Below are 13,482 nucleotides of genomic sequence, written 5' to 3'. Positions count from 1 at the left end.
TGGTTGAATAACCTATCTAAGTTATTATAAACTGAAAGACAATTATGGTATCACGGGGGCCAAGGCCTCCACCTCTAGGCCGTGTGCGATTTGCAAGCGCTGAAGATGCGCCAGTAATATTGGATCTTATCACTGACTCTGTATCAAAGACCTTCAGAGTTGAATGTACCAATGATATTACTTACCTGATGTTAGATTCTTATTTGCTGTTTTTTGTAAAAAGTCGCTGTTATTTTGTGTATAGCAAGTTGGGTCTCTATTATTTCAAATTTCAGAGAAAACTCCATCCTATCAATATGTCAGCTAGATTCGACAGACGGTATAGTAGGGTTTCTTTCTGCAAGAGACTACCCTTTGATACCATCTGTTCATCCATCTGCGTGGGAGGAATTTATTTGGACTAAATACAAGTACGTGTGTCCTACGAAGTCGATGTTTTTAATTCTGAACTGATAGTACTTTGCTGGTTGAATAGGTATGCTTAGGAAGGGTAAGAAATTTCTTTGAGTTAACTACATAATCTCCGAAGAGACAAGACGCTTACTCAATTAACACTAGGTGAATACCCTATCAACGGCCTGTACTACAAATTATTGCTCTCCTCACTCACAATTAGAATCAGAGCCTTGTGTTTCTTTTCAGGTCAGTAGAATTGAAGTCACGCAACACGTTGTTCATTCATTTGTTATGTTGGGACCTGAGATACTCACGGGAGGCTGTCGACAACATGCTCAAAACTATTTTTATGCATGACCCGTACGTCCATTACATCGCCATGTATAAATCTGACAGGAAATATCCACGTACGTTGTGATACCGTATTTTAGATGATGCCTAAACTTCTAATAGGTCCGTGCCGTGTTAAGGATCGCGTATAAATATGTTCCATCAATATGCGGTACCTATCTTTGGATAGGTACCTTTACGTAGTAGCGAAAGTTGCCACCAGCCTTCCGAAATAAAGGAAAGATACATGGGCTTCTACGCGTAGAGCCTCAATGAGGATACAGCACATCTCCGATTTTTTTCTCCTAGGACAATCGGAAACGGATTTTTACCCCCGATATAAATGCCTTTATCACTTTCTTACTAATAATCTTTCGAACTACATTTTTTTTTCGATTTCTTATTGCACGATGTTGTTATAAAGAAATGAAACGCATAGTAACCAGGCATCGAATGTTTATAGTAGAGTGTAGACAATTTTACTGAAAGTCCACATTGGTCAATATTTCAACAGAGATTGTGCCAGGTAACTCACGTGCTGAGGCTTCGTTCAGACGCATACAGGTGATGGAGAAGGGCATGTCTGGTGATCAACTGCCGTCGTTATTCATCGCTGACCGATCCGAGGTCAGCCCCCGGTTGAGGGTCAGGAGAGCTGTGTTAGTACGAATAGCTCTATACTCCTATAGCAATACGCAATCGTTTTAAGGTTTAATAAGATACCTACTTTGAGCAATTTTCATACCTACTTGTATTTATAGCTTTGTAACTGTAAGATCTTTGTTAGGAATGTAGGAGCATTATTTCTACCGGTCAATAGTAACAGATATTGTTGACTATCTTAATTTTCTAGTGAGGAAGACAACGATGACTTGGTACCAATTATTGAAAATCATGCGCCACGATTACGAGAGATGTATGGAGAGTTCTATATCAGTGAACTGATATCTAGACATCCAGAGTCAGATAGAGTGTTGCTCGTGTGTGAGGTGAATTTGTTCATTTGTATTTTGCTAAGTTAAACTCTACCTCAGGATTACCTGGGTGCGGCGTGTCCTTTGTTAGATAATTTTTGGCATAATCGCTCTTGATATTTCTCAAATATGCGGCTGTGGATTGCTCAAGAATACTGTCCAAAATTGCTAAAGTCATTGTGGACTTAAAATTTTTGGTTATTTTAGCACAAAGAAGTTGCTGTTGGTATGATGTGTCTCAACACGACTGTGAATTACGAGGCTTTGGAAGAGAGCTTTGTATTGTCACCGTTCGGTGGTCTGAGGCATTTGGACGGTAGCTCACAGACACTGCCGAAAGATAATATGATGGCAGGCTCTATATTAAGGTAGGTATTTTCATAAAAATGAAACAGGCACTTGAAGGAGAATGAAAGCCCTTCAGGAGCTTACGAGATCTTTTTATGGTCATTCCGGCTATGTTTTACTCATTACGATGGACTTCGTAACTTCACCGTCATCTTAAGTTAGACACTTGTTATGCTTATTACAACATCGTTATAAAAATGTCTTGGTTTTCTGCATTGCTGACATTATTTCAAAACTTTCTTGCAGTTTGAATGGAGAACCCCCTCAATATAGCGAATCTACTGTGTCTAAGGTCGATACAGCTAGGGTAAGATATCCTTTGTATGACGGATCTCGCATTCTCTACTTTATCTTATGAATGATGCATAAAACATAATAACGGCCATATATTGTTTCTAAATGCAGAGACACCTTTACAAAGTCTTACATACATGTAGGTATAGACGCCTGTTATGATTGAAGGTGTAGGCAGAGATGCATATGAAATACACCCATTACGGTGTCCCATGTAGGTAATAGAAGGCGAGTCTGCCATATATCTGGCACTTAACAAAACAGCTCTGTAAATTTGATGTGTTTGGCGACTTTTGGAGCTGACTGTACCTGCACTCAGGTCTACATTAATTCTAAGATCTCTTTTATTTAGGTGAAAATATCAGAACATGGTACTCACGAATCGTCCATCGTGTCCGAAACACAACCGCTGTTGTCTCCTCGCGAAACAGAACAAATCGTTGAAATTCTACTTGAGGACGAAGCACTCTTAGATTTGGAATACGATATTGTGAACATCAATACTGAACATTTAAGGGTACCTGAATATCTTTACAGTGAACTTGCAGGGTAAGGAATTCGAAAGATAGCTACTTACATACTTACAAATGAAATAAAAATTATGATGGTGTTAAAAGGTTATGTGTAAAAGGCATAAAAGGATATTTTAGTTTGTATTTACCTATACCTACATTTAAAGATATGCTTGAATTATAGGACTCCAGATGTCATAGAGAAAGTTATAACTGAAAAGAATTCGCAACATGAATCAGCTAGTTCCGAAAGAGCAAAGAAAGATAAATCCTCCGTACCTCATAGTAAGCAAGCTCTTTACATACAAACTTAGCTAATCTAATCATGCTTGTCTAGGTACTATATTAATGTTATAAATAACGCTTTTTAATCTTCATCGACGATTGAACAAAGTATCTTATAAAATTTTACCTTTCATAAAGCGTCTTCTGGGTTAATGGGAAGCCGGCAGGAGCCAAAGCCAGTACGATACCATGGATCACCTAACGCGTTTCTAATCGAGTTGTTTACGATGCACCCGGATTATGACGAAAGGTAACATAAAATTATGATAATTAGTAATCTTAAGTATGTCTGTCAAGGAATAGAATCTAACAAGACACATCATACTTTAATTTTTGTAGCAACTATTTCTTTTTTTAGTAGGTACTAGTCCTATTTAAAACGTAATTTTAACTGGATCGTTAGAAACTGTTTGAATCTTTTAGATATGGCTTCGATGTGCTTGAAGCGGCGTTTGAGCTTTTTCCGAATCGAGATTATTGCATATTGTGTCTGCCATCAAACCAACCAGCTTTTCCGCTGTTGGAACATTTTACGGTTAGTACGAGTATATCTAAATTGTATATACCTATACTATTTACTGGTCCACTGCTTATAATATTTATTATGGTTCCTTTTTGTCATGTTGTAACATTGGAAACATAAGTAAAAAAATGCAAACTCTTTTCAGTTGGTGACGCCGATTGGTAACCGAATGAGGTTTATCAATGAGTCATTGTTCGTAGCGCATGTGAACTCTGTGAGAGGGTAATGTTATTTATTGTATCGTTTTGGTTTTTACAAATTATTATGTATCTTCGGGAATCTATTTTACTAATTACGATGTATTTTCGCGACATTTTCGTAGCTTAATAGGTGGTACCAGCTATGTTTTTTGGACAATAAACCTCTATTTTTTAACTTTATAATTTCAGTAACATGCGAGTGCGACCAGGTGAACATTACGACAAGAATGATTTACGAACAATTTTGGAGAATACGCCGCGCATGGAAACTTTATTAGAGCTATTTAATTCTAGTTTAGGATCCAAGACGTTGACCTCTTTTGTGTTACTTAGTGAAAATCAACCGTTTGGCTTTGTTGTGATAGGGTAAGTTACTGTTACTCTAACTACCTAGACAGGAATAGATTAAAAGCATTTTATCTACATGATTTTCTCTTGAGTGTCTATATTCGCTTGTATTTTTGTATTGTTTTGTTTCCGCTAGTGACAGGCTGGTAGATTGTAGTGAGCTTGAGGAACACGAATGCTATAATATGTTAGCTTGTAACATTGAGTTTAGAGTATTTGTTTTAGACCTTTGGAAGACGGCACAGCGGTACGAACTCAGTATGACTTAGAACCAGAGCCTAGACGACCAGGCACTGATGGAGCTGTAAGTTTGTCCCTGTGGAAGTTATCATTTTTATCTATTGCTTTCTCAGTAGTTAAATATTGACTACAAATATTCGGCGAATAAACAACACGTGACTTTTCTTTGTAACTTACCTACCGGATAAATATTTAATATACTCAAATATGTCATCACATTTCAGATTCTAGCTGGCGTAATGTCCCCAGCACTGGAACCACATACGCGTTGGTTTATGAGGGAGCTCATGCGTCAGTCTCGTTTCTCCACACTGTTCTGGATATGTAGGTTATTTGCTAGGGGCGATGCGGTATGTTATTATTAGTAGTATTTTCCTTTTGTCTTAATTCATTTTTGTACTCTTACTTGCTATTTTAAGGTCTGTTTCTTTTACGAGCTTAACGACTGAATGAACGTAGTTTATGTACGTTTTTTTTAATAATATTACACAATATAGTAGTCGCGGACCAGAGCTTCTTTTAACATTTTTAGTCTGAAGTATAATTATTTTATTTTGGAGTTCTTTTACGTAGAGCCCTGTTCGTAATTTGATGTCGCTTGCTGGGCACATGAATCCCGTGCATCCTCGTCAGTCTGTGCCTAATATAAGTGGAAATAAGGACTTGGATAAAATATTTAGAGACCTGTGAGTTTATTTTTTCATACTTATTTTTGTTTATTTGATTTTAAACCAATTTTGTATCAACGATATTTACAGGTGCGTTTAATTTACAATATATTTCACAGGTCTAGTCCATTTGCATTATGGATGTTAGAAAGACCTCTAACGAGTCTACCTAAAGTGTATGTAAACAACAGTATCGTAGTGGTGGGCGCCAGCAGAACGGGGCTTGCTTTTCTAGAAACTTTAATAATGGGGTGAGTACTACGGAATTATAGAGTTCTGTTTGTAAGTCACGCGGCATTATTTTTACAGAAGGTTCCAATTAAATTTTTGTTGGACTAAGTTTGAGGTCAGGACTTTTCACAATGGGCGAACATCTATTTTGTTTACTGTCTGGTGGTCTCACAGATGTTATCATTAGTACTAATTTATTTACTATGTTGCCACAAAAACGTTTGAAAAGAAAAGCAACTACCTATCCAGAGAAAAAACTCGTATAGTGTCTATCCATACCTAAATATGAAGTTGTTTTAGTTAGCGAGCTCTTCAATGACCGTTATGTTTCTTCCACATGCAGCCCAACATCGCAGTACCTAACCTTCAGCAACGTGACGCTGGTCTCCGAGCACGGCCTGCCAACAGTAGCTGATTGTCTGAAGGCTGCTGACATATGTGTACCACGGTACGGCCGGTTCACAGACCGGTATATAAAGAGCGTACCGTTTTATTACTACGTTGATGTTATCTCCGCTGTTATGATTGGAATTGACAGGTACATTTTAAATGAAATCATGTACAAATTAAAGGAAATATAAACCCCGGCTTTCCCACTCCCAAATAAGTATAAGTCAGCCTATTAAGTAGAATTTTCACAGTTGTTTTTATGTAGCAAATACATAAAAACAACTGTGAAAATTCTAGACTTTATTCATCGAATTGATTATCCTGCACTTTTTAAAAAAATAATCGTGGTTTTGTTATGGTAGTACCCACTCGCAATTCTTTTCCAGGAAAAGGAAATGCATTCATTTAAAAGGCGGCAGTACTAAATATTATGATGAATTAGTATTGACATGTGGGCAACAGTTCCAGCATCCAGATTACTTGGATGAAGCTCTTGATTTGGCTAAGGAAGTCGAGTGAGTTTTTTTAATGAGTCTTCATTGTATCATTTAAAATGTCTGTGAAATGCCGGAATTTGTTCTTGCGACCATCAGCGGGCTTATCACGTATCTCAGTTGACAGCTAGTGTACGTCAAATTGATGGTCATTATTCAGTACATTGCTGCTTTGACGTAACGTGCTAACCACAGTATTCTAATGGAGAAAACAATGTACAGGGTAGTGACTTTCAAATATTTGACAACTGAGATACGTGATAGCCCCCAGATCTTTTTTATAGCATACCATAAATAAATCATAGAAGGTACTAGTAGTTACAAAATGCTCGTTATTTTTTTGCTGCAAATACAACTCCCTCTTTTCGTCATTGTTCCTCCTCTAGAAAAGGCAAGCCATGTGATAGAATACTGATGGATAATCCAAAGTATCAAGAGGATCGTGTGCCGCCGCCGCCCGAGCTGCCTGACAACGTATTCCTCGTAAACTCTCTGTACGAGGCTAACGTCATCTTGATAAAACTCATGCGCATGATCAGTGATAAGGGTAAGTACCAAATGAAATACACTTTATCGCTGCCCACCCGAGTAGTAAACCAGATTTGACAGTAGCATTTTCTTGCAAGAATCAATCTACCCTGTCTAGAAATGAATTTCGGGACTATATGATCTGCAATCGTATGTAGTGACTTAGGCTTCCTTTCCTCTTACGCTCACGTCGGTCATTGATACGAATAAACAAAATGCTTAAAGGGAAACTGCACAGCTATTACTGATGTGCTCAGAAGATGTACCTGTGTAGCGACTGACGGTGCGGCCGGCAACAAATGTGTGTAAAATTCCTATGTAACTAAGAGCAGTGTTTATCAATATAATAGGATACGGGAATTAACGCGAACACGCATTTTTCCCTTAAAATGCCTAACGTTTCGGCGAGGTTGCCACGCCATTAAATATTATACATGCAACGCGAGAGTTTAAAATTAATGAGTGTTTATCAAGTCTCGTCTTCACAGCACACGACCAGCACGCCCTTTCAGAAGAGAATCAAGTGGTTGTGTATGGAGATTGTATAGAGGCATACTGTTGCATCGCAGCGTTGTTGGAGTTGGGAATAAAAGCCAAAGATATTGTGTTTGTTGAGCCCTTCCCGGCCACGGAAGATGCCACCGCTTTGAGGGTCAACTGCTTCAATGATGAAATAGTACGTGTGATTTATTAAACTTTCGGTTTCGAATGCAGTTACAGATGTGTTTATATCTAGCGGGGCCCCCTTAGCTAGAGCGATGAAAGTGATAAGAGCGGTTAGCTCGTTCAATGTACCTACCAAATATAATGAAATGGTCCAATGTACCTCCGTTGTATCCACAGAAATGACCTCTGAAGTTGATGTCCATCCAGCGGGGCCCTTCGTCGTTATCAGGCCGAGATACTTAAAAGTGATGTCAGACGAAACTTGGCCCAATGTACCTTTCTAGTCATGTATTTGTTCTTAAAAGTTTGTGATGATATACCAGAAATTAAGTTTCAAAGTTTTGTCTAGCCAGCAGGGCCCTTTGTTATTTGTATTAACATATGCATAAAATGCAGACCATTCTTATGTCTTACCAATGTACCTCACAGTTATTCACTATTAACCAAATTTTTCGCGGTTTTTCTACCTAAACAAAAAAATAAACTTTTCATACAAAATAGTCTGTTTGTGCAACACGGGGCAACCACAAAAGTACATTTTCTTACCAGGTAATTTGAATTCCCCTTTTCCCTCTTACGGGATGATTCTACTCATAAATATGTACAATTTCGAAATCAGTATTTAAAAAAATCAACTTTTCATACAAAATGAAATATGAAACAGACTATTTTGTATGAAAAGTTTATTTTTTTGTTTAGGTAGAAAAACCGAAAAAATTTGGTAAATAGTGAATAACTGTGAGGTACATTGGTAAGACATAAGAATGGTCTGCATTTTATGCATATGTTAATACAAATAACAAAGGGCCCTGCTGGCTAGACAAAACTTTGAAACTTAATTTCTGGTATATCATCACAAACTTTTAAGAACAAATACATGACTAGAAAGGTACATTGGGCCAAGTTTCGTCTGACATCACTTTTAAGTATCTCGGCCTGATAACGACGAAGGGCCCCGCTGGATGGACATCAACTTCAGAGGTCATTTCTGTGGATACAACGGAGGTACATTGGACCATTTCATTATATTTGGTAGGTACATTGAACGAGCTAACCGCTCTTATCACTTTCATCGCTCTAGCTAAGGGGGCCCCGCTAGATATAAACACATCAGTTACAGTATTTATTGAAAAATACTAATTAACTGACTGAATTGTCCATATATTTTATATACTATATTTCCAACTTTATAAAGATAGAAAGATTTTTAAAAATATACCACCTATAAGACTAGCATCACACTTACTAAAGATACATGTCACTTTGAAGCTTAGCATGTGAAGCCTCACTTGTTACTTTAGTACGGTTAAAAGTCCATTTAAAATATATATTATTATGATTGTTTAGGTTGACGCGAGAGTGCAAGCTAGATTGCACAAGCTGAATATTCGCGTGTTACGGCAGTGCCACTTGGCTGGATGGCACCAAGAAGACAATGAAGTGAAGGCTCTCGATCTCATGACGCCTTTACATGCCATCTCGCTTAAATGTTTTGCTCTGTTCTATTATGGACTGCAGGCTATTGACTTGCATGCGTTCAAAGGTAAAAGAAGCTCTAAAAAAGTTTGTAAAGTATTTTCAATGAAGTGTAAAACTCCGACCTCGTACTATTTTACACGGTTGAGCTGTGAGTTTTACTCGAAGTAACATGGGCATCTTCAACGTACTGGGTTTTGCGGTCCACACATTCATGTTGGAGTCAAAGTATTAAGTACAGTATGGAACATCACTGTCACACGTTTTGTTATACAGTTTTCTCTACAATTTTATAGTCTCTTGAGTAGTTTTTGAAAAAATCTTGAATTTTAATATTGCATTCCTATACAGCAATAAACGAAAGTGGACTTGTATACGACGGTGGTTTAGTAGTGAGTCCAACGTTTGAAACGAACGACCGGTGTATCTACGGCGCAGGCACTTGCGTCAGTTATTCCAGAAGATTGTATGCTACGCGTCGTCTGCATAGGAATTATTGCTCAGAGGATATTGGGGAAGCGGTAACGACAATTATTTACTTAATCTTAGTAGTTTATTACAAGAAAGTAATACTAGTTTTATTATTTAGAAAATGGTTTTTTATCTCCTATTTAGGTATATAGAGGTTTAAATAAATTGATTTGAAATGGTTAAAAAAAAAAAAAAAAAAAAAAAAAAAAAATTTGAACTAACTTGCTTTAAATTGCAGCGTCTTTTGTATCTCTATAAATAATGTAATAACTAAATTCACTGCTTTTTTTGTTTTAAAGCTAGCAAAGTTATTTTTACGTAAACTGGACCCATTCGTGATGGGAGCTGTTGACACTGAACGTTCGTTGTCCGATGCTTTGCTGCGATACAGCTCTAGCGCCTTAGGGTAAGTGCTCTTATTTAGTTCTTCTTTTTTAGCTGTGATCCCAGCTACAAGGAAGTATGAAAGGCCAACTGATAATTTTGATTTTTAGGTTCAGGACTTCATCACCAGGAGGCAGTAGTACGATGCTTAACGCTTATAGACGGTAAGTAAGAGAAAAAAAGCGACTGACGCTCTACATTTTAGCTTAGTAAAAATGCAGAACGTCAATCTAGTAGTAACTTCTGGGAGTCATTAAAAAAATATGCTTAGTAATTCCCTACCGGTTCCTTTGCGTTCGTAGTTGGCAACCTGTGATGAAGTTTGAGTCTCCAATAGTTCAGTCTGCGACGTTCCCTGGACCTCTGTTTTACATGAAATTGAGGAAGTCAGGCAGGGAGACACCTATGGCTGTTCAACAGATACTGCCAAATCAGGTAGAAAGATTTTTGGAGATTTTTGTTAATAATACTGCCTTTCGCGTACTTTAGCTTTCGCTCGACCGACGCCAGCGTCACAGGAATTAATATTGAAGCTATTATTGAGTTTTGGTTTTTCGTGAATAGGCACATAATAGCCTTAAAAAAACATTTTTCCGGACACAATATAAAAAAACGAATATTCTTCAGTTTTTGTGGTTTTGACTATTCTAATAACTTATTCTAATTTTTATTATTCCATTTCTAGGGCCACACTCTTGTGACGGACAAGGACGGAAACTACTTTCGTCTGCGTTTAAACATACTGCACGTTGTAGAAGACGTAACATGTCTGTCCAAGAAACCCTTCTCCTCTGATGTACTTTCTCAGTTGTTTGGAAAACATGAAGCTTTCTTTAACAAATTGCTTACTCGATATTTGGTGAGAATAGTGTAGTAGGTTTTCTATTTGGGAATAGGATAATAGTAGTTGTCTTTACGTCTAAACAATGGAATTGTCAAAATATCAACCACTGCAAAGAAACGAAGAACTCAAAAGTAGTCGAAAATAATAAGCAAAATATAATAAGTAAGTAAGTCAGTTTAATAAAGTTCCTGCAGTTTCTTTATATGTCATTGATTCTTTATATGTTATTGAGCTAAAAGCAGGTGATTTTTTCCTAATAATCATACAAATCAATCTTTAATAGTGCTTCCTTTCTTAAGAAATTGAGTGATTTTATTTCATTAACGTTTTAAACTTTTGGGTTCATATTACTTGGCAATGATTGTACCTATATCTTTATAATTGACTGTTTGTGCTTTTATGGTAAACAGAAGAACGAGATAAAAGACTTCTACGACTTCTTCACTCAGCCGTGGATGTCGGCAATGTATCAGGAGACCTTTAGGGAGCTCATCGATGATATTGACATGCAGGATGTGGGCACGGTAAGAAAACTGCACAAAAGATATAATTGTATTATAGCACCATCTATCGGAAGAATATTAAGGCAGTGTCGGTAGTAAGGGAGACGCTTGTTCCAAGGGGAACTAACAAACCTTTGGGTGTAAAGAGCTGGTTTGCTTTCGCTTGGTATTGTTTCTGCAACTTTTTCAATAGATGGCGCTGAATTAACATGTTCCGGGAAAATGGTTATGCTATCTTCTAGTTTTATTATGTCAGTTAGAAAACGTTTAAGCGGTTGTTAACTAGCATAAAAATTTTCGAAACTAAACTTAGTCCTTTACTCTATTCTCTTTTACTCTCGCATCTTTAATTCTATAACTACTAGTCTCTCATTGGTATAAACAGCCCAATTCAACCCTATATAATTATTTAGTACCTACATGAGTTAACTCTTAAAGATATTTGCTAAACATATTACTCTTAACCTTTTTTCAGACGGTAGAATATGAACTTTATATTTCCTAAATAATATTTATTTTACAGATCTTTGATTTGTTGAAATCCAAGTTTACGTTGTACAATGAAATGTCTAGCGAAATGAAATTCCCAACGAGTCAGTCTATTATGTCTGTTATTTCGAGCGGCGGTCTCTCCTCCAAGGTACTCTTTCTGTTTCAGATTATTCTGAATGTTTGAATTTTCAAACTTTTTTTACTTATTTTGTACGCATCTTTAAATGTACTGCACAGATTCCTTGAAACTTCAACTACTACAGCTACATTATTCTTAGTATTTTATTCGGAAACAGTAGATATTTTTTTTAAAGATTTTCTTGACTTTAGAGTACAAATAAAACCTAAATGGTACTTACTGTAGGTACTTATTTACTGCATCCCATTGCGGAGCGCGAAGCCTGTGGTTCGATTTCCAGTGACGTAAGAAACCATAAATCCAGGCATTAATAGCATAATTCATTATATTCCTACCTCTTTCAGAGCATGCGTCTTTTAGGCACATTCAGATCTGTCATAGAGAGATTTATTTCAAGAACCAGCGCTTCTAGAATGGTAAGTGATGCCTACTTAAAAATAATCAAAAGAGTAAGGAGAAGAAAACAAATCCAATAATTATATTATAGTTTCAATCGCTTTTGAGCTTGTACTCTTAAATATTCTTATGTTCCTATCGCAAAAATGAAGCATAATTTTGAAATACACTTAGTCCCTCGCATAAGTTAATGTATTGATACGGGCTGGGTTTATAATAATATGCGCTGATTTAAGTGTGAGTGGTGTTTCAAATGCTAGCGCTTTTCTAGACCTACAAATTCATACAAAATCTTGTGCTAACATTTACATATTTTCAACCTTATTGTATAATAATATTTTGTATTGAAGACTATAGCTATTGTCTGTACTATAGTAATGAATACGTAATGATGAACATATTTTCAGGATAAGTCGCACGACGTTGCTGATATGCCAATAGTGAGTAAATTCTATCATTCCACCTTTAGTGTTATCAAACGTTATTGATACAATTTTATTGTTGTTTAGAATCACAACTCCATTGCAGAAAGTGTTTAGGTATTTTTTCTTGCGATGGAAATGTTTATTGGTTACGTTTTCCTACGACTATTCGAGTTTTCACTTTACTTGTTCTCACGGTGAACAAAACATCGTGATGAAATCTTGCATGTTTTTAACTTATTTTATACAGTTCTTGAAAGTATTGTTATGTCGTCAACCCGCAACAGGCTAGCGTGCACTCAAAGCCAGTCCCTCATTTTGGGAGTAGACCCTTGACCAACCAAATCTGGCTTCTGTAAAGCAGCAATTTTTTAAAATCAACTTTTTGTTGGTACAGAAATGTGGTCAAGACAAGAGTCTTCGTAAAGAAGCGACTACTTTCTGGGAACACGTGTCCGGTGAACGCATAGTGTCGGCACATCTAGCGATGTATCTTGACAGGAACAGCGTGATTAACCCGCATTACGCCGCGCCGAGGGATGGATTGTCTAAGTAGAAAGTATCTTTTTTTCACCAACTTTCTCAGGTAAAATACTACTGAAATGTGAAATAGTAGCGCCTAATTGCGCAAAATCTTCTCATTATGTTATTTAACATATATTAATGATGTATAAAAAACACAGGTTTTTGACGTGTTAAGGTCAAGATTGTGATGTATTCGAACGTAATTAGTTCGAATACATCGTGTACTCGTATACTTTACTATATGTTTCTCTGGCTATTGCTTTATCCCAGAATAACAAAGAGAAAAAGCATATTTGTAGGTACTAGGGTTGTTAATAAACAGCCTGTTACTAACAGCGTTTCGATCCCCAGTTTTATTTATAGTTTTTGATTTCATGTGTTAAGTTACTCGGCATTTCATTTA

At 36.8% G+C, this 13,482-nt stretch overlaps 1 protein-coding gene across 1 annotated transcript; it reads left to right on the top strand.

The window, feature by feature from the left end:
• The first annotated feature begins 44 nt into the window (after positions 1-44).
• Positions 45-13,110, top strand: LOC142977377 (cilia- and flagella-associated protein 61-like). Its single transcript, XM_076121256.1, has 32 exons — positions 45-190; positions 276-410; positions 643-803; positions 1,241-1,385; positions 1,580-1,715; positions 1,908-2,068; positions 2,295-2,355; positions 2,695-2,891; positions 3,039-3,139; positions 3,278-3,389; positions 3,563-3,674; positions 3,808-3,884; positions 4,052-4,228; positions 4,436-4,514; positions 4,675-4,800; positions 5,024-5,136; positions 5,238-5,369; positions 5,693-5,887; positions 6,126-6,254; positions 6,620-6,780; positions 7,250-7,437; positions 8,775-8,970; positions 9,255-9,424; positions 9,674-9,780; positions 9,869-9,922; positions 10,061-10,193; positions 10,444-10,617; positions 11,013-11,126; positions 11,629-11,745; positions 12,081-12,152; positions 12,540-12,572; positions 12,952-13,110. The coding sequence occupies exons 1-32, from the start codon at positions 45-47 to the stop codon at positions 13,108-13,110; spliced, it is 4,173 nt and encodes a 1,390-aa protein (XP_075977371.1).
• The last annotated feature ends 372 nt before the right edge of the window (positions 13,111-13,482 follow it).

This window comes from Anticarsia gemmatalis, chromosome 12 (assembly GCF_050436995.1).
Source record: "Anticarsia gemmatalis isolate Benzon Research Colony breed Stoneville strain chromosome 12, ilAntGemm2 primary, whole genome shotgun sequence".
Lineage (NCBI taxonomy): Eukaryota > Metazoa > Arthropoda > Insecta > Lepidoptera > Erebidae > Anticarsia > Anticarsia gemmatalis.
Note: the sequence above shows the minus strand (reverse complement) of the source record. Positions and strands in the feature narration are given on the sequence as shown.

Bases quoted from the DNA above. Each gene is read 5' to 3' on its own strand.
- LOC142977377 (XM_076121256.1), top strand. From the start codon at position 45: ATGGTATCACGGGGGCCAAGGCCTCCACCTCTAGGCCGTGTGCGATTT. The intron at 4,515-4,674 runs GTAAGTTTGTCC...ATCACATTTCAG, and splicing joins GACCAGGCACTGATGGAGCT to ATTCTAGCTGGCGTAATGTC. The intron at 5,888-6,125 runs GTACATTTTAAA...ATTCTTTTCCAG, and splicing joins GTTATGATTGGAATTGACAG to GAAAAGGAAATGCATTCATT.